This window comes from Ambystoma mexicanum, chromosome 3q (genome assembly GCF_040938575.1).
Source record: "Ambystoma mexicanum isolate Mex_15411 chromosome 3q, UKY_AmexF1_1, whole genome shotgun sequence".
Classification (NCBI taxonomy): domain Eukaryota; kingdom Metazoa; phylum Chordata; class Amphibia; order Caudata; family Ambystomatidae; genus Ambystoma; species Ambystoma mexicanum.
In genome coordinates, this window is record NC_090926.1 from 803,356,864 (window position 1) to 803,379,928 (window position 23,065).

Sequence of the window (23,065 nt, forward strand, 5' to 3'; positions counted from 1 at the left end):
TAACTTGCTGGAGTGCCATTTTGCTCCCACTTCATTTTGTGAGCGTAACTTGTCTGGAACTTATTGTGAGTGGTGTGGTGTATTAAGATTGTGATTTTTAAAACTGCTTACCTTAGTGAAATGTTATATAACTAAAGAGTAAATAAATGTATATTCTTTTACTTGGAAACCTTGAGTCAGTGTTTGTTTGAATCATAGTAATTGCTCTCCTTTGTGTAACTATTTGATACTGCTCACTTACTCTTGAGATAAGTCTGGCTGCTCAGCCATCCAGGGGTGTTGCTAGGTCTGGGAAAGACCCGGGGCTAAGGTAATGTCGGAACTGTCGGGACTGGGAGCTAGCTAGCCTTTTGGCTGTAGCTCCTGAGATTTTATCCGGGGCTACAACCAAAAGACCAGGGGCTATAGCCCCTTTAGCCCCCCCTAGCAACGCCTCTGCAGCCATCGCTACCACTTTAACTGTGTAGTACAGGCTTGTACAAAAGGTGAATTTGTGCTGTCACTTGTAGTCTTAATTGTGTGTGGTGTTCCCAAAGGGTACTGCATATAATTCTGCCTAACACGCACAATGGCTGATGGAAAGAAAATGGCACACTAGGGCTCAGGCACATCCAGAGAGCCATTTAGCAAAATTCCAACAAGAACTTTGGATGGTAAAGGTTCCTGCGAAGCAGATCCATGATCCTCAGCTAGCTTGTCCCCAAGTAAGTATGCCAGAAGACCCACTTGCAGAGGACCTGAATCTATAGTGCACCTGCCGCAAACACTGCCTCGCTGGGCCTTCCTCCCTAGCTCGGACTGCCAGTCTGTTGACTGGCACAAACCCCATCCAGCCTGCTCTTCAGCTCCCTCAACATCTTGGTCTCTTCAAAACAAGCGGCCATACTGGATTCCAGCCACTGCATCATGGACACCTCCGGCATCTGCTTCGTCAGCTACAGCACTGTGGAACACTACATGATCCACTTCCTCCTGTCCGTCACAAGCAGCCCAGGAATAGAGATATTTTGACAGGTTCCAAACACCTTTGAGATGTAAGTTCATGGCTGATTACTTTAGTGGCCTTATCAAGCAGCTCTATCCACATGTTCATTTTCATGCAGTTCCAACTATATCTGTAGCACCACCTACAGTTCCAGTAGATGTAAAAACTCTTTCAGGCCTCAGCTGGCTCCAGTTCAGCCTCCTCAGGCGATTAAAGTCCTTCCGGTTCCGCACATTACAGCCCCTGTCTCATCTGCTCCTTTCAAGCAGTCTGATGCATTCAGCTTTCAGGATCCTGTCAGGCTTGACCTTTATGACGAAGATTCTTCCAGTGACACATATGACGACATACTGCATTCTGCAAAGGCCTTCCATGAGAGAATGTTCAGCCTTGCACAGTTCTTTGAAGCCCCCACTCTGAACGAACGACAGCAGGAGGAGGGAATCCTCTGAGGGGTTTTGGGCTTGCGGCCATCATGCCCTTCTAGGCTAACAACACAAAATTATGTTTTGTCCAAAGCAAACAAGATATGGTTGAAAGGTGACTCCTTGCAAACTGCCAACAGGAGGCTCAATGCCCGTTGCAGGCTTCTACTATCAGAAAAGCTGTATCTAACTTCTAACCCTCTCTATGCCAAGACCGCTTCTTCTAATGTCCCCTCATCATCAGCCTTATTGATTAACAAGGAGGATAAGTTACTTGAGTCGTGTGCGTTTAAGGTCTACAATAATGCATCATTATAGTTTAGTCACGCCAAGGGAGATGCCTTCTTCGTCGTTGCTAATTAGAATTTGCAGAAGGTGCTCAATGATATCCGGGTTTTCCTTCCTCCAGAGAAGCAACAAGCTTTCAATTCTGGATTTTCAGAGGCAATGATAATCACCCAGGACCTGTTAGAAGCCTTGGTCCATCACATCAACACCACAGGTTGAGCCCGTGCCTTGGGATCTGATATGGGCAGTGCCGTCTAGATGCAATCAACCGTGTTCACCCTGAAGATGCAGGAGAGGACCTTATGTCTCCCTTTTGATGGAGAAGACATTTTCTATTACTCCACAGACACGACCTTAAAAAAGAGAAAGCCCTCCACACAGAACACTAAATCTCTGGTTGATGCTTCGTTGGACCCTCTTCTCCATCTACCCCGGAATCAAAGAAGCAATGACTGGAAGTACCAGGCCCATCCAAGACCAGTCGGCTGCAGACTCCTTCTTCAGCTACATCATTGGCAAGCCATCTGCCAAGACCCTTCAATCGCTTTTATCATCTCAAAGGGGTATCGCCTCTCTATTCCCTCTCTTCCACCTTCTGTCTTTCAGATGGGTTCTAATCAACTCCTGTGGGAGGTCACAAGCTGTTGATGAGGAATGCAATTCGTCTCCTCCATCAGACCGATCACTCAGATTCCAACACAGAAACTCACCTTTCTCTGTTTTCGTATGAGATTCTGAGGCTGCAAAGTTCTTTCCCATCAGAGGCTTAGGGACATGGCACACACTGTGGCACATTTACAGATCAAACAGACCTCAGCCTGGTGCTTCCAGAGGCTTGTGGACAGTATGGACCTTATGGCAGGTGCATGCTTTGTGTTCAACTAGCTCGTCTGAAAGTGAGATGCATGTAATGGCACCTAGCAGATTCCTGGACCAGGTCCACTGAGAGGCAGTTGGACCATATCAAGATGCCTACATCCTTATCTCATAACCTATAGTGGAGGAGGGGAGTATGGCCATCTCAACCAGACTCCGGGAGTACTTTTCCTGGAGCTCTCTCTCGTGAAATGCATAACTACGAATCAATCCCCCTTTGGATGGGGGAGTGCCTTGAGGGATCTGCCTCATCTGTGGTCCCCCAGAAGAAACTCCTTCACATCAATCTTCTGGAGTTGCAGGCCATTTTCAGTTCCCCAAATGCATTTTTGCCGATTCCTGAGGAGAAATCGGTCGCCATTCAGATGGACAGTTCTACATGTGTGTTCCATCTGAACAGGGGGGAACCCGATCTCTTCCTCTGTCACCAGACATTGTGATTTTGGGAAGTGGTTATCAACCACAGCACGTTCCTCAAAGCCATTTCTCTTCCAGGAGTTCTCAACATGGAATCATTCTGAGTAGACTAACTTCGAGGCAAGAATGGGAAATCAAGCATTCATATGTCAAGCCTATCTTTCTATGCTGGTTTGACCCCTAGGTGGGCCTATTTGTGACAACAAACAACCGCATATGCACAATGTATCCCTCTCGGGTGGCATCAGTCAGAATTCCTTGGGCAGTGCATTGTTGATTCCTTGTGACTCAATGTCCTGCTACACATTTCTTCTATTTCCTCTTCTTCCCATGGTTCTTGTGAAGTTCGCCAGCTCCAGGAATTCGATGCTCATCCTGGTAGCTCTGCTGTGGCCAGCTCACATTTGGTTCCCTGACCTCATGAAGGCCTGCAAGGAGGGCCCAGTTCCGCGACCGGTTCATCGCAACCTCTTCCATCAGCAAAAGGGCAAAGTTCTCCATCCCTCCCATCGATTGCTGAACTTAGCAGCTCTGCTTCTGAGCAATTGGCCTTAGGACATCTGGGCCTATCTGCTGAAACATGAAGGTTATTCAGGTGGCTGGAAAAGCTTCTATTCATTTTTAGTACAGGAGCAAATAAGTCAGATTCTGTCACTGACCTCTGGAGAGCTGCATTAACCCTCTGACTTTCTCACTCAATGACATGCTGTCTTTATTTTGTCCCATCTTGTGTCCTCGCATATCTCAGTGGAATCCTACAGCTCTTACTTAGCGGCTATGGGTACTTGCAGCAACACAAGATGCCTCTCTTTCCTCTTCAAAACTAGTTTGTAGACATTTGAAAGGGCTGATGAGGCTTAACACTCATGTTAAAAGGCATCACCCCATATGCAACCATATCATTGTCTTAGCGCCCCTGGTCCTAAAAACACCTTCATACATTGGCTTCTATGGCGTTAAGTTTCTTTCCTGGAAGGTTGTCCTATTTGTGGCTCTTACATCTGTTCAGAAAGTTAGTGAGATTCAGGTCTTTTCTGCTTCCAAGCCATAAACTATTTTTCACAAGGACAAAGTGGTTCTTAGAACCTAATTGGCTTTTCTTCCTAAGGTGGTTTCATCTTTCCATATTAATGAGTAGGTGGGTCTTTCCTTCTTCTTTCCTTACCCTTAATCCCCTGCGGACATGGATCTTCAGTCCCTTGATGTCAGGAGAGCTGGAATGTGATCAGTGAGGGTGCCACATGATCCAATCCCTCAGCCCTTTGCTGGCACTATTGTTTAGATATTAGATCCAGAACTGATGCTAGCTTTGATCAAGCAGTCCTGTGGAACCTATTTGCAAATCATTCTTGATTCCTCCTTCCTGACCTTTTCCTTGCTATTAACTCTCCCATCAGTATTGAGAAAAGAGGATGGAATAAAAAACAGCTTCTCCCTGTAGTGACTTCTGTACTCCTAGTCCATAGTCCCCTTTCTTCAACACATCCCAACCTCTGTCCCTCGTAAACTGGTTAGTTAGCAGTAGCAGACAAGTGTGCAATGGACTGATGGGCGAGGCCAGTTGGAGAAGTCAGCATGGGTGGGCACTCCGAGCACGCCCTTGCATGCTTTAAATTTTATGGGAAATATTTTTTCTTTTTTTTATTTAATTTTTTATTTGTCCATGGTTCAAAACAAAAGTAGAACCTTTACAAATTATAATTTACAACATATCAGAATTAAACCAAATCTTCAGCAAACAGATATTCATAAAACAAGTGTTCTTAAAACAAGAGAAATCAGGTGGCACAAATGTGGTATCAATTGGAAACATGGAGTACTAGCTCTTTTTCTATATGTTTACAAAAGGAAACTAGAACATATGTTAGAGGCTTATAATTACCTTGCATCATTCTTGCCCATAATGAGTTAAGGCAATCTTCATACTCAATGTTTACAAATTTCATCAACATATTAGTTCTCTTGATATTAAAATAAGGACAATATAGAATTAAATGTTTCAAAGTCTCATTTGATTCTGTGCACAATGGAAAACGACATTTTTCATTGATTATAGCATCTTTTGGTTTGTTCCAGTATTTAGTCCTTTCACGGGTATAGTATAGATTGAACTTAAACCGCATGTAAGCCTTTCTAAAGTGGTTACAGGGAAAAGAGTCAATGTAGTTGTATCTAGGAACACGTTTTTTGATTCGAGCAGAATATTCAATATACATTTTGTACGTCTTCATTTGTTCGAGAGTAGTACACCAATTATACTCAAAACGTTTTTTATTAGTGTGCCCTGGTCTGAGATACAAATCATTAACTGTGATATTTAGATCAGTCAGTATTATCTGCATTCTTCACTGATATTGAGTAAGAGAAAGATTATTGGATAATTTAAGATTAGCTTTTAGATCAACATAAAGACTATTGGTAGATGGGAAACAAATTCTTGCATAGTTATACAACTGTCTCCATTTCCAATGTCTAATTATACAGTTGGGTACAGACATAGGAAAGTGCATAGCTGATTTTAACAATGTTCCTTGCAGACGGTCTAAGAATATGCTGATATCACAAATACAGATATCCAAAGACTACAACAATACACTTTCAATTTTGAGAGTAAAAAAATCTAACAGCGGTACCAGAGAAAACTTGCAGTATTTTGCATAAATCGTTTTCAGTTGAGAGAGCAGGGGCCTGCTCTTACGTTATAATAATGAGACCCAAAAAGTTGGTTTTGCGGTGCAAAAATACTCCAGTCCCGTCACCCTGCCCCGGAAAGAGGGTAATGGACTAGGATTACAGTAGTACTTATTGTTTGTTCATGCTGTACTTCATTATGTTTTACATTGCTTAACTTTATTGCAGTTTTGATTGTGAACCTTTGACACCCCCCTCCATTAATACTGAGGAATTCTAGTCTAGAGGTTGGCTTGTGCTAATTATCGGTGAGACTAATTATAGCCCAATTATTGGTCTGCCTATGTTTGCTAGAGGCAGGATAGTGTTGTTGGAGCTTAGATTGTGTAAAGATTCTAGCCATTCCTATTTCAACTCACACAATTTGTACTCTTTACCACTTTCAGAGCCCTTTCCATGTGTTGGCTCTGACATACACTCTTGGGGTATAGGAACTCAAAAAATACCCTAATAATAATAATAATAACTATTGGGTTATTTACATGCCCTGCTTGTCACCTATAATTCCATTCCCCCTTCCTAAAAGTAATTATTAGATGATGAAAGCCGGTTGGTCCTTGAGGCAGCATCGGTCTCCATTAACCTCAAACAACGAAAAGCAATGTCCAAACGTAATGTTTAAGTGCTGACATCAGACTCACTTAGCATTAATCTAAGAAAGGGGAAAAGATGCCATTCCCTGCAGCGCAACCAACTCTTCTCAGTAATGTCATGAATGGGTATTCAACCAGTTCAGAGAGACCTGACTGTTCTACATAAACAAACAAAACGTGCAACTAAAGAAAAGTGAAAATGACAGTACTAGAAATCCATCAGTCCCTGTCTTAAAACCATTATATAAATGTGATGCATTAGGAGGAGAAAATGTATATGCTTTGCTCATACTGTGTAGTGTTGGGTGTCTTGTGTCCGTTTTCAGGGAGGTGTCAGTTAAAAATCAGACAGAACGACTTAACTTCTAAATGCAATGTCTAGTGTGTACATGGAAAATATGTACATTTGGCCATGCACTGTCCATTCCCTGTGCTGTTTCTGATCTACTTCTTAATCTCTAATGCTTATATTCTCCTACCTCTTCAGCCCTGTGCCCATCCATGGCTTCTTGTCTGATTATGCCTATGTCATTCGGGCCCTCTTTGACCTTTATGAAGCGTCTCTGGACCAGCTCTGGCTACAATGGGCTATCCAGCTACAGGAGAAACAGGATCAACTATTCTGGGACTCCACAGACTTTGGGTATTTTACCAGCGATACCAGCGACCCCTCAGTCATCTTGCGGCTGAAGGAGGGTGAGTAAGCAGTATATTGCAAGTTGACACCAGGTATGTTTGCATTGTCATGTAGTGGAGGGGGCCCACAAAAGAGTCCCTACACAGAAACGTGCACATTTTATTAAACACAAAGAACTCCTCTCTGGGCAAATCTCGAGCTAAGAAAAATGTAAGCACAGTCCTTTCTCAAGATTTGCACCAGTATAAAATGTTTTACTCCTTTAGCTTCCTGGAATTCTGTGTATTTTGCCAGCACTCACTCTGACATATTTTCTCCCAAAAGTGACTTTTCTCTGCTATAATTGTTCCTGTAGATTCTGTAGAGGTCGCTCGGCCTCTGCCACTAGACGTAGGAACAGCTGAAGCTTTGCTTTTTTCTAGTAGAGGGTGCCAACCGTGTTTGTTGGCCCCAGTTTCCACAGTGAAGTTTGTAAAGGCCTTATCACATGCCTTTCACAGGGTCCTGACCCTACCTTCGATACCTCCTTTTTGCTCTTATTCTTGTCCTGGCCAACCTGGACACTATGCCATGTGCTCATTCATCCTCCCACTGTGGGTACAAAAATGTCTTATGTGGGACACCTCCCTACCCCCTGCCTTGGACAATGCTTGTCAATTTTTTGTCCGTTTTCCCTTCCTGCATGATCTATCTAGTAGCTCTAGTGCTGCAGTTCTCCTGCTTCCCATCCTTTTCCTGCTGTTTTATTCCTTCCTTCTCCTGATATTCTCCTCCAGCTACATGCTAGACATAATATGATTCATGTGTTTTTATATACCAGTTTATAAGCAAGGAGAAGTCTGAATTCTATTTTTTACTCCATTTCTTACCATCTAAGTGCCTAGAAGCTATGAGGCCTAGTTAGATGTGTACAAAGTGTGTTTGTCCATTAACATTTAAGAACTTTTAAGAATAAGTAGCATTCTAATGTATTCCTTCTTCCCACAGATTCCTTATCTATGATAATCCTATCTCTAGCAGAGCTGATCCCCGGGAACTTTTCCGCCACCAGAGTGTGTAGCGTCGCTCTGCATCGCTCTGCCAGGCGCCTCTGCACTTCCTGTGCCAGACATGACATTGGGGCCAGTATACATCAAGGTGCCACGCCCCGTGATCTCAGTTCTTTTTTTTGCTTTAGGAACCTGCTACTTCGTTTTGAGGAGTAGAAATGCCCAATCCTGCTAAAGCCTTTGATTTCAACCCATGAGTAGATTTCGGCTGTCCTCAGTGGATCTGTTTATACATTTTGAAGGAGAAGCACAAAGGTAACGATTGTGGATCATGCCAATCTATGCACCCCAAGGTCAAATGGTAAAGGATGGAAAAAATCTTCATCTGCCTCCCCAATGAGTCGAGATAGGGCACGCGGTCGAAGTCCTGCAGAGTGGTGCGCCTCTCGGAAGAAAGGCCTCCTGCAAGAATTGGCAAGAAGAAGCATCCCATAAGGTCTCGTTCCACGTTCAGTACTTCGAAGCATCATTCTTCTTCGTCCTCGAGGAAGAGGAGTTATCGTTCCAGAGACTCCTTGGAAGCAGTGCCACAGGTGCCATTTCTCACCCAATCCTCCACCCTGTAGAAATGGCAAAACCTCAGCTTGAAGATGCTTGACATCTTCACAAGGCCCTGGTGCCGATGGTTTTGGGTTTAGCGTTGTTGGCACCACTGGCTCCAATGGGACCCCCTACGTTGACCCAAGCTGACAGGGTATTGTGGCGGGGTGGAGTGAGGAGGTGGCCAATCATGGGATGACATTTTGCCTATAGACTTATCAGCAAAAGGAAAAATAACCTTTCTTTCCCCATTTTTATACGGTTATCTTAACCTAAACAAATAATAGCTAGGGTGCTCGTCATCAGGAAGTATGTCAAAACTAAAATGCTTCCTCTGTTCAAGCAAACTACCCTATTCCTGCCACTATGATAAATAAACTAAAGGATTCAACACGCTCTTGACAAGAATACCAGGAGAATGACTCACTTCTCCTGGTGTAATAATTCAGTCTTTGGCTGGGTTAACAGCAGTCTTTTGCAATAGGGTCTATTTTACCAAAATGACCAGGAGAATGACTCCCTTCCCTTGTTCTAGCTGTAGGAATCTTGAAGGCTGTTCTTTTACAGTCTCTTGACTTTTGCAATAGGATTTGATTTACCAATATGACCAGGAGAATTACTCCCTTCTCATGGTCTAATTGGAGGAATCTTGAAGGCTGTTCTGTTACAGTCTTTTACACAAGTTTTTAAAAGTCTCTTGACTTCCTCCCAGGGGTCCTTGGGGCACTTCCTCAAAATGTTATCAACTCTTCTTCTTACGTTCCATATACTGTCAAGGCTTCCTGGGCCCAGTGTCTACTCTTGATTGTTGGAGAGCTTGCTCCCAGACAGGTCTCGACTTAATAGACATTTTCCAGGCCAATAAGGTTCACCACTGTAACGTGGTAGTTCACTCCTGAGGCACTTTTGGCTTTTTCTACCTTTGTTGTCACCACTGTGACAAGTGCGTTCACTCCCGATGCGCTCTGTACTTTGGCTGTTTTATAGATTACTATTATAACACAGGTGATTCCTCCCGTGACGTCCTTGACTCTTGGTTTGCTGGGTGTCACTATTGGGATGAGGGAGATTACACCCAAGGAGACTTGGTACTTGCTTCTCTGGATATCACTAGCGTGACGAGGGAGTTCACTCCTGAGGAATGCTTGACTCTTGGTTGTTTGTGTATCACTATTGTGACAAGGGAGATTACTCACGAAGAAGACGTGACTCTTGTACATCCCCGGATTCCACCCGGCTTGTCAAGAACTCATGTTACTTTTACCTTGACTGGGGATTGTGACCGGTTCTTCCCGGGCTCTCAGGTCAGTGTTGCTTGTGCACACTTTCCCAGCTTGCTCATCTGCTGCTTCTTTTCAGTCGCTGCGACTCTGCAAAGCCCTTTCCTCAGCAGTCTCTGCGTTGTAAGGGACAGCGCTGTCCACCTCTTGATGGTCACGCCACCACTGGATTTTCCCACTTCAGCAGCGTTGCTCCTCTCTGTTTCTTTCCCTAAGACTGACTGTCTTCCAGGACTTTGGATGCCACAGGTTCGAAATTCCCAGGCTTCACAGGATGGATGCTGGCTTCTATCACAGCTGTTCCTGCTTCCTCACAACTCACAACCCTAGTGCTTCCTCAGTCTTTACGTTATATAGCTGGGCCCGATCCAGCGTAAATGCAACGTCTTTCCTTGGTGTTCTTAATGCAATCCTCATGCCTCCTTGGGGCCTCCTTGTCACAGTCTCTTAGTAATACAGTCTGTTGTTACTCTGCTTGTTTCCTTGTCTCGTCCTCGTTGCAGTCAACCCAGATCTTGAAGGTGATAGAAAACTTTACAACAACAACAGAAGCACTGTCAGGTTGGATGTTAGACAGCTTTACCATGGTGATGGCGTCTGGAGTAGCGGGTTTAGGGAGGTCCTTCATGAGACAGGAGTCCTTATCCCCAGGTGGGGAGTCTCTCCCTGTGAGGTCCCGCATTTCACCACCCCAAGGGGGGGGCTGTTGGGTACCGGTCTCACATACCCAGCCTCATCGGGAAGGGCTCCCTCCTTGGGAGAAGTGACGAGATCCTGTGAATCGTCACAGTACCCACAGGGGAACATTCCTGCATGCCTACGAGCTCGGGCCTGAACACTAGGGGCGACGATGTCCCCAGGCACCATCAGGCATCGTCTTCAGGCGTTTAGGCACCACTCCCCCACGCATCTTTTACATCATTAGCATCAAGAGTGCCAGAGCCCCTCTGGAGTACGACCTTCTTCCGATGAGGCCATTTTGTAATTGTAATTGTTTATTGTAATTGTTTTTTTGTAAAGAGCGTATACGCAAGGGAAGTGCTTCAAAGCGCTTCAAGGTACAAAGGGAACAAGGGAATACACATTGTCATTCTTAGGCTGTGAAGATTCCGAAGGATCTAACAGCAATAACTAGCATACTAGGCTGAGGCCTTTCTACTAGTATAGGTGCGTAGCAAAGAGGTGGGGAAAAAGTGGGGCAGGAGACCTTCAAGCCAAAAAAGGTTGGTCTTCAGTGCGCCTATGCATGTAGGCATAACCAACTAGGGAGGGGAGATAGAGGAGGACTTGCAAGAGCACAGACAGAAGTGCGAGGGACGGGGAGGAGGACAAGTGTGCACAGTTCAGCAGGGGCCAGGGTTAAGTGCTGAGTGGGTGTCACGCTTGTGGAACGTATTCCGAGTACAGTAATGCCAGGCAGAGTGCGGAGGCCCGGAGGCAAGTGCAGGAATGGCGGGGGAGCCTGGGACCTGTGAGGCTGTGGGGTTGCACCAGGATAGCAGTCAGCTGACTGAGCAGATTGGGGGAAGAGGACGAGGGATGGAAGCAGGAGAGAAGAGAGGAGGTTAGCAAGGGAGAGGGAGAGAGAAAGAGGAAGAGAAGAGGAATGTCTTGAGGAGTTTCCATACTTAAGGAGGTCGGGCTCAAGACAGAGAGAGGTAGGTAGGCTGTTCCAGAGGGAGGCACCTGCAGAGGATAAGGATTCATCCCCAAATCTGTTTGGCAAAACGGCTCACCCGCAGAGAGTTGGAGGAGGCCGGGCAAAGGGCTCTGGAGGGAGAGTATTTAGGAACAGAGCGTTGTAGATAATATGGGCCCCGGCCCCAGAAAGCCTTATGGACTATGCAGACTATGGATCATTCATGTCTAAAATGATCCAAATTTGTGAGGAGGAATGCAAACCAATACCCTTTTGTACAGAAACCATTGGGCCTCATAGAGGATAGGGACTTCCCAGATGAATTAAATAGGCAAGGGGAGGAAATCCAAGAACTGGCCTCAGACCTTCAGAACGCTAGCAGTCTTGAAACCTCCCCTGAGCGGGATATCCTACCAGCCCCCACTCTGGAAAAACCCCAGGCATCTATCCAGAGGTTAATGACCAATTGCTGATGACCTGGGGTTATCGGCCCTTCCCAGGCCAAAGGCCCAGTTTTAATTGATGGACATCCTGGACCAAGGACCCATAAAGGAGACTCTGCTATCGTTCAACGTAGTTGTTGAAGCTCCGGTGCTCGAGGTGTGAGAGGTGATCACCTCTACACCTGCAGTTGACATAGCTAGTGAAGGAACACCTCCCTGCTCCCTCGGATCTGGCTTTTCTGTCCACCTATGCCTCCCTTGAGAGCTTGGTAGAACAGGCCACAACTGCATATTTAAATACATCCACCTTGCCATCTCTCCCTCCTGACAGAGAGAGAGAGAGAGAGACTGGACACCTGGGCGCAGAAGTGAAGGCAAATCTTCTGGACATTCTCTTTGGCAGACAGAACCAGTTTTGGGGGTCAAGGCCCAGCATTGGTTCCAGTCTCCCAAAGTGAGGGCCAAGTCTTTGAGATTGGCAATGTAGCAACCCTCTGGCCCATTCGCAATGGGTAAGCGTTTTCACCCTTCTACCTCCTACGCCCCCAGAGGTCAGGTGGCCCCTGGGAGACTGCAAGGCAGATGCTTCCCAAGAGGAAAATGCAGGGGAGCCCCTAGCAATTGACCGGCAGCAGCCACTGTCCAATCAGCCACCTAGGGTACAAAATCTCTGTGAGACATTCTTCCCTGAATCCCCTGGGTAAGGGAGAGTTTCCCTGTTCAGCACAGAAGGGTCTTGAATCTCGTCTGGCTCTTGGGCCTTGCAGGTCGTTAAACAGGATTACTGTCTCTCTTTCATTTAGCGTTCTCTGGACCACTTCCCTCACGCTCCCGCCTTGTCTCCCTACAACATCCTCAAGAAAGAGGTTTGTCAGCATCCCTCGAAAAGCATGATAGAGTTGGTACCATGCTCGGAGCAAAGCAAGGGGTGGTACTAAGCCTATTTTCTAGTTCCTAAGAAAGACGGAGCCTTGAGTCCAGTACTGAGTCATCAATCGGCAGGACTGGTTGGTGTCACTAGACCTTCAGGATGACTACATCCACATGACCATTCATCTGAGGCTGAGGTTTGTTGTGGGACAAAAACAAAACCAATGAACAGTCCTGTTGTTCGGTCGTTTTTCGGCACCCAGGTTTTTCACCAAACTACCAAACTGTGGTATTGTTTCCTCTCAGGAGTTAGGGTTTTCATATTTTCCTGGACGACTGGCTCGTCCGAGATCACTCCCCAGACCAGACACCAGCACATTTGTTCCACATGTGCAGTCTGTTGCACATTTTGGCTTTACCCTGAATTTCCAAAATCCCATGTTTTGCCATCCCAGTCTATCCGGTTAATTGGAAACTCGCCTGGACAAAGCCATTCTGCCCGACGACTGAGTAGCGAACATCTCTCAGATGGTACATGTCATTCAATCGCAGGGACAAGTTGCTGCCTCAGTCTTTCTGCGTCTGCTTGGTCTCAAGGCCTCCTGAATTGGGGTGGTTCCTGAGGCCAGACTCCACGTGAGATTGTTGCAGTGGCTGCTTCGTTGCTAGTGGTCCCAGTTTCAGGGCCACGTCAGATCTACTGTAGGTGTCGAGGCGAGTTGCTGAAGACCTTGCTTGGTGGTCCCTGAGGAACAACCTGCTAAAAGGCGTGTATTTCCGACAACCCTGGCCTCAGATGGTGATAGTCACGGATTCATCCCTGATAGGTTAGGGAGCTCACCTGTCCGACCTGACTGTGAACGGAGTGCGATCTACCTCTAAGTCTCGAGAGCATATCATTTTGTTGGAGTTGATGGATATCAGGCTGGCTCTGGTCGCCTTCCTCTCCTCTGGGAAATGTGTGCTGATTCTTATGGACAACACGGTGGCCATGCACTATCTGAACAAGAGAAGTGGTGTTGGGTTCTTACCTCTTTGCAAAGAAGCAGAATGACTGTGGTCCTGGGCACTGGAGAACAGTATCTTTCTGACGACTGCTCAACTTGCCGAAAGAATTTCAAGGCAAATGCCTTGAGCAGGCAGGTTTTAGCCTCACACAAGGAACTTCTAGAGGAGATGATCTACGCTGGGGGACTCCTCAAGTGGATCTCTTCGCTTACAGTGTGAAAAGGAAGTGCAAGATGTTCTGCTCCAGGAAGTTTCCTTGCCAGGAAGCTCTTGGGGATGCATTGACGATCAACTGGACATTCAATCTCCTTTATCCACTCATGCAAATTCCTGTCATTCTGCTGGTCCTGAGGCCATTGAACATGTTCGGGACTATGTTGATTATGCTTTCTTCGGACTGGGCCCGGTAGACTTGGTACTCAAAGTTGCTGGACACACCCATCTGCCTTCCCTGGCCCCTTCCGAAGAGACAGCATCTGCTCTCCCTGTCGGAGGGGTGGGTCCTCCACCCAAACCTCAGCCACCTGATCCTTCATGCTTGACTAATGAGAGGCTCAGATATATGGGGTGGGACTTGTTTGACGACATCCTGCATGTACTCCTTTTAGTCAATTCATGCTTGTAGATGATGTGAATTATTTCTTGGTGCTGTGAAAGGGATCTGAGCCCTATTTCATGTCATCTGTCGTCTGCCCTTGATTGTCTGCTGTCATTGTCCTGATCGGGCCTGCAGATTGGCACTGTGAAAGGGTATCTGTCAGTTTTTAAATTGTCCCTTGAGCAGGGCTCTTTCTTCACAATTCCCTCAGTTTCGTAGTTGTTACAGGGATTCTTCAATCAGTGTCATCCATGCCAGTCTTTGGTCCCAGCGTGGGGTTTAAATTGTGTGTTAACATTTCTTATGGGTGCTCTGTTTGAGCCCCTGCATTCTTTATTCTATTTGGCTGCTCACCCTTAAGGTGATTTTCATGGTTGCCATCACTTTCGCTAGACGGGTGAGTGAGCTCTAAGAGTTATCTGTTATGCCTTCCTATTTGTTTTTTTTTTTTAAAGAGAATGTAACATGGAGAGTAAGACCCTCATTCTTCCCGAAGGAGGTCTCAGAATGTCATCTCTCTTAAAAGATCCATCTTCCTGCGTTTTTAATTCCACCCAATCCTTCCAATCCTTCCAAGGCAGACCAGCGATTGATCCGCTGGACCCGGTGCAGTCATTCAGCTACTATCTCTCTCAGACGAGAGATGTCAGTAAAGATGATTAGCTTTTTGTGGGTTATGGTGGCGCTGGCAGGGCTGTGACCAAACAGATGCAGTGAAGGTGGATCATTCAGTGAATCTCGGAATGCTACGATTTGGCTGTTAAGAATGTGCCTGAATGTCTTGGAGCTCATTCTATCAGAGGACTGGCTGCCACCTCTGCCCTGCAGAGAGGGGCTCCTGTTCTGGATATTTGACAGGTGGCTACGTGGGCCTCGCTACACACATTTGCCAAACATTACTGCTTTGATTCCCAGAAAGGACAGGACACTTGTTTTGGTATAGTTGTCCTCCAGAGTTTTCTGGTATAAGGTGGTGTCCTTGTCTCCTCCCTCATCCACTTCCACGTACTGCTATAGAAGACTATGACAGATGAGAAATCTGTGGGATGAAGGAATCTATTAGAAGAACAAATTACTTACCTCTCTATAATATTCTTTCTGATGGATGTTCCTCCCACGGATTCCTCATCGCCCTCCCAACCTTCCCCTCTTGGCATATAGCTAGTACACCATTGTTTCTGCGGTCCCCCATCGTCAAAGTGCTTGAGGAACAGGGTGGAACTGAGGTCACGGGGTGCAGCGCCTCAATGTACTCTGGCCCTGACATCATATCCAGTGCGGGGCACGTAGCAGCGCCGGGTGGAGCTGATATGGAGCCCTGCTGCACCCCCTGGTGCGGAAAGGCTTCAGAAGATTAGCTGCACTCTGGATAGGATTATCATTGATCAGGATGTAAAACAATTCAAAAGCCCATATGCAGAGATACTGTGTACACACTTTCCCCACTGAACAAACATGTTGCTTTTATAGTTTTGGATTAGGCATTGATATATGCCTGCATAACCTGTCCATATATTTTGATTTGGTTGTTTACCCAAGTTAGTAATTTTGATATATGTGATTGAGTACGTTCAATCTCTGGCCATTATGAGTAACATTTCAAATGTGTGGTGCTTAACGTACTGCTCTGACCACATTTATTTACCTGCAACTGGTTTCTTGATTCTGTTCTTAAATGCTGATAAGACGCATTACTAAGAGCGGTGCCCGAGTGAGAAGTTGAACTAGGCGCTCCATTAATGACATTGAGTTTTGAGGACGCTCTTGTAACACTAACAATGCATGTTTTCTCCAAGGTTCAGTGCTATTTTGCGATTTTATCAGTGGGCACAGCAACCATTGACAATCTATCAGTTTAAATCTGTGGGGTTGAAAGAAATAGTTTTATTTCTTCTTAAGCACTTCATATAAAGAACTACAGAACTATTAACAAAACCTCCTTCAAAGATTCAGTTTACCCACGTCCATCAACATTGGTTTTCTGTTTGAAAATCGTTGCTCCTTTTGTTTCAAATATATCAGTAAATGCTAGCTGTCCAATACATATTCAAGTTATTTTCTGTAGTGCACTTAAGTCCCTGAACGTTTCTTTAATGAAATTGACATATTTTATACACCATTTAAGTGCAAGATTTGCTAAATGCTTTTGCAAAGTGATATTAAGTCATCAAATTATCTTGGTGAGTTTGAGGTCACTCTGTGATTTCCTTCATTATCTTCAACCTGATCACCTCAAATCAAATCTTCCATGGTCTCAGGACTTGACAATGTCAAGCTTTAGGAACATTAGGCACCTTGCGCAAACAACCTAGGCATTCTACATAATTGGAAGATAGGATTTCCATTTACACATGTGACAGGGACTTCCCCCTGGAAACCCGCCCAACCTGGGTTAGGCAGCCTACCAGGCCATATACCAGAGCTGATTCTACCCCAGGGGAGGGGTGAGGGAGTTGGGAGGGCTGTAGTCCCTAAACCCCTATATATGCCTTGACTACTGATTAGTGACTCAATGCCTTGCATCCGTAAGGCTGGTTCGGGCTCTCTTTGACTAATTTCAGAATTACTCGGACCATCATTCCATGCCGTACCAGGAGTGGCATGCACAGGATTGTCACAGGATTTGGTGAGACCCGGGGGAAAACATTTGATGAGGCTCCCTTAATATTTCTTGCACTGGACCAGCAGTGAAACAGCAGGAGACTCAAGGACTCCATTTCATTTTATATTTGCAAGAACCCGAATTAAGTATATTACGAGACTTTTTTATTATATGCATATATATTATATACACACACACACACACACGCACACGCACACGCACACGCACACGCACACACTTTAATTTAAAAAAATAGCTTATCTCAGTAACTTAACATTAAAACACAAAACACCATCCCCATGACAAATCTTTGAAAGATTAAAGCAAAGATTGTGCATCTGAGGAAGGGGTTTTACTCGGGTTCCAAACAACACAGAGACAATTATGGGAAGGGTTCAGAAAAAGTGCCTCTACCCTCTTTGTTCCACCTCTTTCCATCTGGAGGCATTTAACAAAATGGGTCATTCCGACAGGGAAACCTAAAGACACAGGAATATCCTCTATGTAGTCAAAAACATGCTACAAAATACCAGTTTGCACAGGTGCATCGTAAGACCTTTTTTGGTGCATATGCATTTGGAGTTCCTCATAAACTGAAAATATTAAGGCATTCAACAACCTATATTCACGACCCCCCATATCCCAATCATAATCCATAGCTTAATATCCTCCCCGGCAGTGATCAGAATAAACATAGGATATTCTTTAAAGATCCCCCCAAATCCCTTTATGTGTGCTAGAATTTGAATAAATAATGCCATTTCAAGGGCAACATGAGTAAGTAGTCCACAGAAAGTTGTGTGCTAGCATATGTACAGGACTCATTCCAAGAATATAGCCACAAGCAACGTATGTAGGCTGTGGTGTACATGCAGGATACGTATCGGAAGCCATATGAGAAAGGTTCACACATCCTATTACACACAACACAGATTATCAACCTTAAACAATGTACAAGTGCTCAAGCATGTGTATACAAGGAAGAATGGAAGCAACAGGGAAGGTACACATACCATCGCCAGGGAATACATGTTAGAAGTAGGATTGAATTTGGCCAATTGGGTACACATACAATCAATTCTTTCATCAACTGCAACACCAAATTTTGTGGATATTGTATTCTTTGCGTCTGTGGACATTGCTACATTGGCAGTACGATACATCCGTCAAAAATCAGAATCAGGGAGCATTTGGCATCCATTTCCCAGGTAGATTCTAAATATCCATTATCAGTACATTGGAAACAAGTTCATCAGATGGACAACAAAGCAGAAATTAAATTTGCTGGGATGACCAAGGTGACTCTACCACAACGTGGTGGGAATTTAGTTCTCAAATTGAGGCAACTAGAAGCTCGCCTCATCTACCAATACCGCACTGTCACACAAGGCCTCAATACAGACCATGAATTATCTGTAGTTTTATGAGCAATGTGCAATTACTCTTAACAGATGCATCCTACCTTCTTTCAGTGTTTCCCACCATTCTAACTGACTCAACATTTGCCATACAATTAGTATTCCCCCTATTCTTTGATTAGCATTCTTAATGTCCACCTGCCCACATGGGGTGCAAAATATGAGAGACAGAACTCAGGGGCCCAACTTGCTCCCTTCTCCCACTATTGGTTCACTCCTTGACTCCTACAAAACTCCCGGGCGACCTTCGCCTTGCCCATATATTCTTCTGGCCACCGAGCACATGATTATATTCCGTATTTCCCAGCGCCACCACGCCGGCTTTTTTCCTTCAACCCTCATTATTTTTCATTCTCGTACTCACTAGCCATAAATACTACGTGGGTCCTTATCAGACATGCCAGCCATATGCGCGACACTGAAGGCAGACCCTTGCCTTCTCCACACCAAATAAAAATAAAAATAATTCAAATGCTTCTACTCGATAATTAATAGTCAATATAACACTGGGATAGACTCAATTCCATCTCACTTACAACTGCATCCAGCAGGGCTGACAACCCTCAAATTGGCACCTCTATTTGTTTCTTGCCAGCCTCATAGGACATTGCCTGGATTCTATTCCGTACACACTCAAGATGGCGGCCTTAATTTGACATATGCACGGCCGCGTATGCTTACAAGCATCGGTCCTGTGCATATTACCGGCAGCAGGAGCCGCGCACGGCTGGCTCCTGTTCCCATTTGCAGCAGACACGCTGGTAAGCATAGGACTTGCGCGTAGACCCCTACAGCTCGGAGGGTCTACGCACGTTGTAATTGCCAGGCTAGACTCGCAGGTTCAACTAATTGGATTGCCTGTCCTTTCTCTTTTTTCCCCCTTAATTGCTGGGCTGGCTATGCATGATCGTCCCTGCACTTCTTTCTGCTTCCTCAGCATCAACGCGGAAACGCTTCGTTAATTTGTTGTTGCAACTGCAAAAGACAGGTATGCATGTAAAAATTGTGTCCTTTAAAATCTTAATCGCCCTCTACATAATTGGTACGCTATTAATACGTCACATGGCTTTAATTTTCAGTGGAGCCCACGATACTCTTACCACATCTGCTTACCATATTCATGGGTAAGTGCATAGCTAAGCTATCCTATATGGTGATCTCAGTTACTAGAACTTATAATAAATTATTGACAAAATGTCCCTCGCAATTTTCCTTCTCAGTGTTCAAACCTAAGAAAACTTCATTGCAGGTACACGAATATAGTTGTTCTATAACTAAATCTAATTGTATGGCCAATTTTGATCACAAAATCGAATGTAATCTTGCTTTATCCCTTTTTTTTTTCTCTCCCACATGAATGATTCATTTCTCCCCCTTCTTTAACGCTCAAAAATGCTGTTCCTTGGCACCTTGCACTTTAAATGTTACAACTTGGTTTACAAATTGTGCCATGAATGCTTTTCCTAACATTGGAATGTTGACCATCCATTTGTTTTTTGCCTTGTTGTTTGGGTCTCTTACATGGTTTTTGTTGATATTACCTGTACTGCATTACCTTCTACGTACACATACTTGTAGCCTCAGTTGAAGAGCAAGTGCTACCACAGTGCTGATTAAAATCAATAGACCAACGGGGTATTATTCACGTGTTTGTGCGGAGAGTGTTTGCAAAAAACAGTTTCTCACATTTTTGTTAGCACTCAGAAACTGGTGATAGGACTGGCGTCTACCTTTCTAGGACAAATCATATCAGACTTGTCATCTTACCAGAACAGGCTTATGCACTATCTGGAATAAGGGCTACTTTATATTCTGTGGCAAACTGACACTTGCCCTCACGCTTCCTCTTCGACTCACAATCTTGTAGACCTAACAGCGCAGCACCTGTTCTGCTAGTATGTCTATTGAACAAACTGTACATAAGAGCAGGCTAATAGTATAGTAATTAATTACTTCATTAAATTACATCCTATGTTAATTAGCAGCAACTGTGCCTCATGCAGTGGTTAGTCAATAACATCTTCTCTCAAGTACAGTCTGATTTAGGAGTGTTTCAAAATTATTATTCCTCATTAGTACCCGGCGTGGCGAATCCACGGGATACACTTCATGTGTTCAAGGGTATATAAACTAAATATTTTACCTATATTTTCCAAATGTACATAAAATCCTTTCAAATGCAACTATTTCTAGAACCTGAAATTGGTACGTATTTCTTTCGACCGTGTAAGGATGAAAAGCCAAATCAGCAATGCTGAGACTTGAACCCGTAGATCATATACAGATCTCAGCAATGAGTCCTTAATTTGCTGAAACAAGTTACTAGCTAAGAGTCACTGGATGTTACAAGTAAAGGTTTGGGGGTAGCACAGGAGCTGGGATCGATAGACGGAGCAGATGAGTGTAGTGGGGGTTGTTCAGCGGGTATGAATTGGGGTTGAGTGGAGCGATCAGCAGTTGACAATGTGTTCTTGGAAGAGTAGGGTCTTTAGGTCATTCCTGAAGTGCAGTGTGGTGTTGGCTGTTATGTCCTGCTCCCGGGGCACCGGAGCTGGATATTTGGTTGCCGGGATCACCCGGATAGAAGACAACGCTGGGGGCACCCAGCCCAGCCAACAGCTAGGACAGGGGGCACCCTGTCAGTCTGTGGCCACATGGACACCTTCATGGCCTGGGGGCAGCCAGGCCAGCACGTGACACGGCCGGGGTTGCCCAGCAGGGGCCCCATCCTTGGGAGGCAGAGTTTCTCAGCATGGGCTCTGCTTCTGCAGTTCACCATGGGGGACGGCGTTGCCCAGCAGGGGCGCCGTCTCTTTGTGTGGCCTTACATGGTAGGCCAACTGCCTGCTGCATAGCGCGCCGCGCTGCAGAAGGACACACCACACCAGGTTTGTTTACTTTTTTAGACTCCTGAGCGGGAGCTTGCTCATTCTTTTTATTGAGTATAATCACGTGGTTACTGCCACGAGCCCCTGGGAGATACCAAGCTTCCCAGGAGGGGTGACACATTACACTCCTCCTTTTTCATATGGAACAAACAAATGACAGACTTCACTGGACATCTAAACACATTGCAAACTTCAACACTTGGGACAGTAGGTGTGAACTCGAAAACACATACATCTACATTGTGACAGTTACACATGAGATCACAATCTCGGTAAAGAAGAAATCAGCTTCAGTTTTGTTTCTGAACTGTCTTTCTCCTAATAACCAATCACTCGTCTCTGGGTCATACTGCCCCCAGCCAATGACTGCCTTCTACCTAAGCCCCTTCTCTGGCAGCCATCTTCAGGTTTTTACCACACGTTCAAGTGTTGGGAGTCCTCGTGCTTAGCCCTCAAGCTTTTATTGCGTTTTTTCAAAGATTCATCTTCCGATTAACAGGGGCCCGTTTCGGAAACCTCTATGCCCCTCAGGGGCGATATTTACATCAAATTCCACTTCTTGGAGGATTCCAGAAGATCTTTTAGGCCTACCCCGTGTGGACATGGCCGAAGACTAAGGATCCTCCATGCCTCTGTTCAGGATCTGGCCAGGATGTGGACTACAGAATGTTTTCAAGGAGGATGGGTGCTCCCGGTGCCTTTACTGCCTACACTTAGACAAATCGCACGTGGAGGAGGCCTGTGCGTTCTGCAAGGACATGTCCACACGCACTATGAAGGACCGTCACAAGCGGCCCGCCGACTGGCTGGAGACGAGGAGCCCGGCGGCAGGTGAGCCCCGGCAATGTACTTCTCCCAAGAGAAATTCTGAGCGGTCTTCTAAGACCTTTGAAGGCACTCTGGCGACGGGGGCCCAACATAAGGTAAAGCACTGCAAAGTCTGCGGGCACCTGGAGCTCTGGCTCGACGAAAAGGAAGTCTGACAACCCGGGTAAGCTTCGGGAGAAGGCCCGGTCGGCTCCGACGGAGACAGCCAAGGGGGAGCGGGGCGTTGACCCTCCCCCCACGGTGAAGGCCTCAGACACGCCTAAGGTCATGAAGGCCCAGGTTCACCAGGCTAAGGCTTCAATTGAGGGAGTGGTAGCATCCCTGGCAAAAACTGGAGATGTGGCCCCAGTGGAGACGACCCCCAAGCCAAGAGTTTTCCTGCCCACTGGGATGGATTTGTCTTTCCTGCCCATCGAAAAGACCCCCATGAAGCCCCTGGCCGAGAAGAAGGGGGGGTACGATAGTCCTACAGGACTCAGATATCTCCTCCGAGGACAAGCTTTCGGGCTTCAAGGCTGTTCTTGACAAGAAGTTAGTCGAGGTCAGGTCCTACGGGAAGGACCCCGACGAGGCGGACGTGGAAAGTGACGAGGGAGCTGACAAGGAGCGGCAGGTCGGCGAGGAACCGTAGGAAACCACGCTGCTGCCTATGCTCCCGTTGCAACTGCTCCCACCACTAACAGACAGGTCGGAGGACATCTCACTAGCCCTGCACACCCTGTGCTCAGAAATAAGGACAAGGATGCAAATCCATCCACCCCCACCCTGCAATTCTTCACCTCCATCCCCTCCGCCGAAGGACGAGACGGAGACAGCGACGACGGGGATGGACGACGGCTGCCACCCTGGGCTTCACTGCTTCTCTGCCCAACGAAATTGGCTCATTCCACGCCATGATCGCTAGGGCCTCAGAGCTTTTTCAGCTACGCCCCAAAGAGCAGAAGAAGAAGGGATTCCTTTATCAGTGACGAGAGGCCAAGAGGAAGACCG

General features: G+C 45.8%; 1 protein-coding gene across 2 annotated transcripts in view; it reads left to right on the top strand.

Moving 5' to 3' along the window:
- Positions 1-23,065, top strand: part of SPATA20 (spermatogenesis associated 20) — a 2,241,715-nt gene that overhangs the window by 1,708,321 nt on the left and 510,329 nt on the right. For both annotated transcript variants that reach the window (XM_069654894.1, XM_069654895.1), the window contains one exon: positions 6,763-6,971. In XM_069654894.1, coding sequence (XP_069510995.1) covers positions 6,763-6,971 — 209 coding nt within the window. The remainder of the gene's footprint in view (positions 1-6,762; positions 6,972-23,065) is intronic.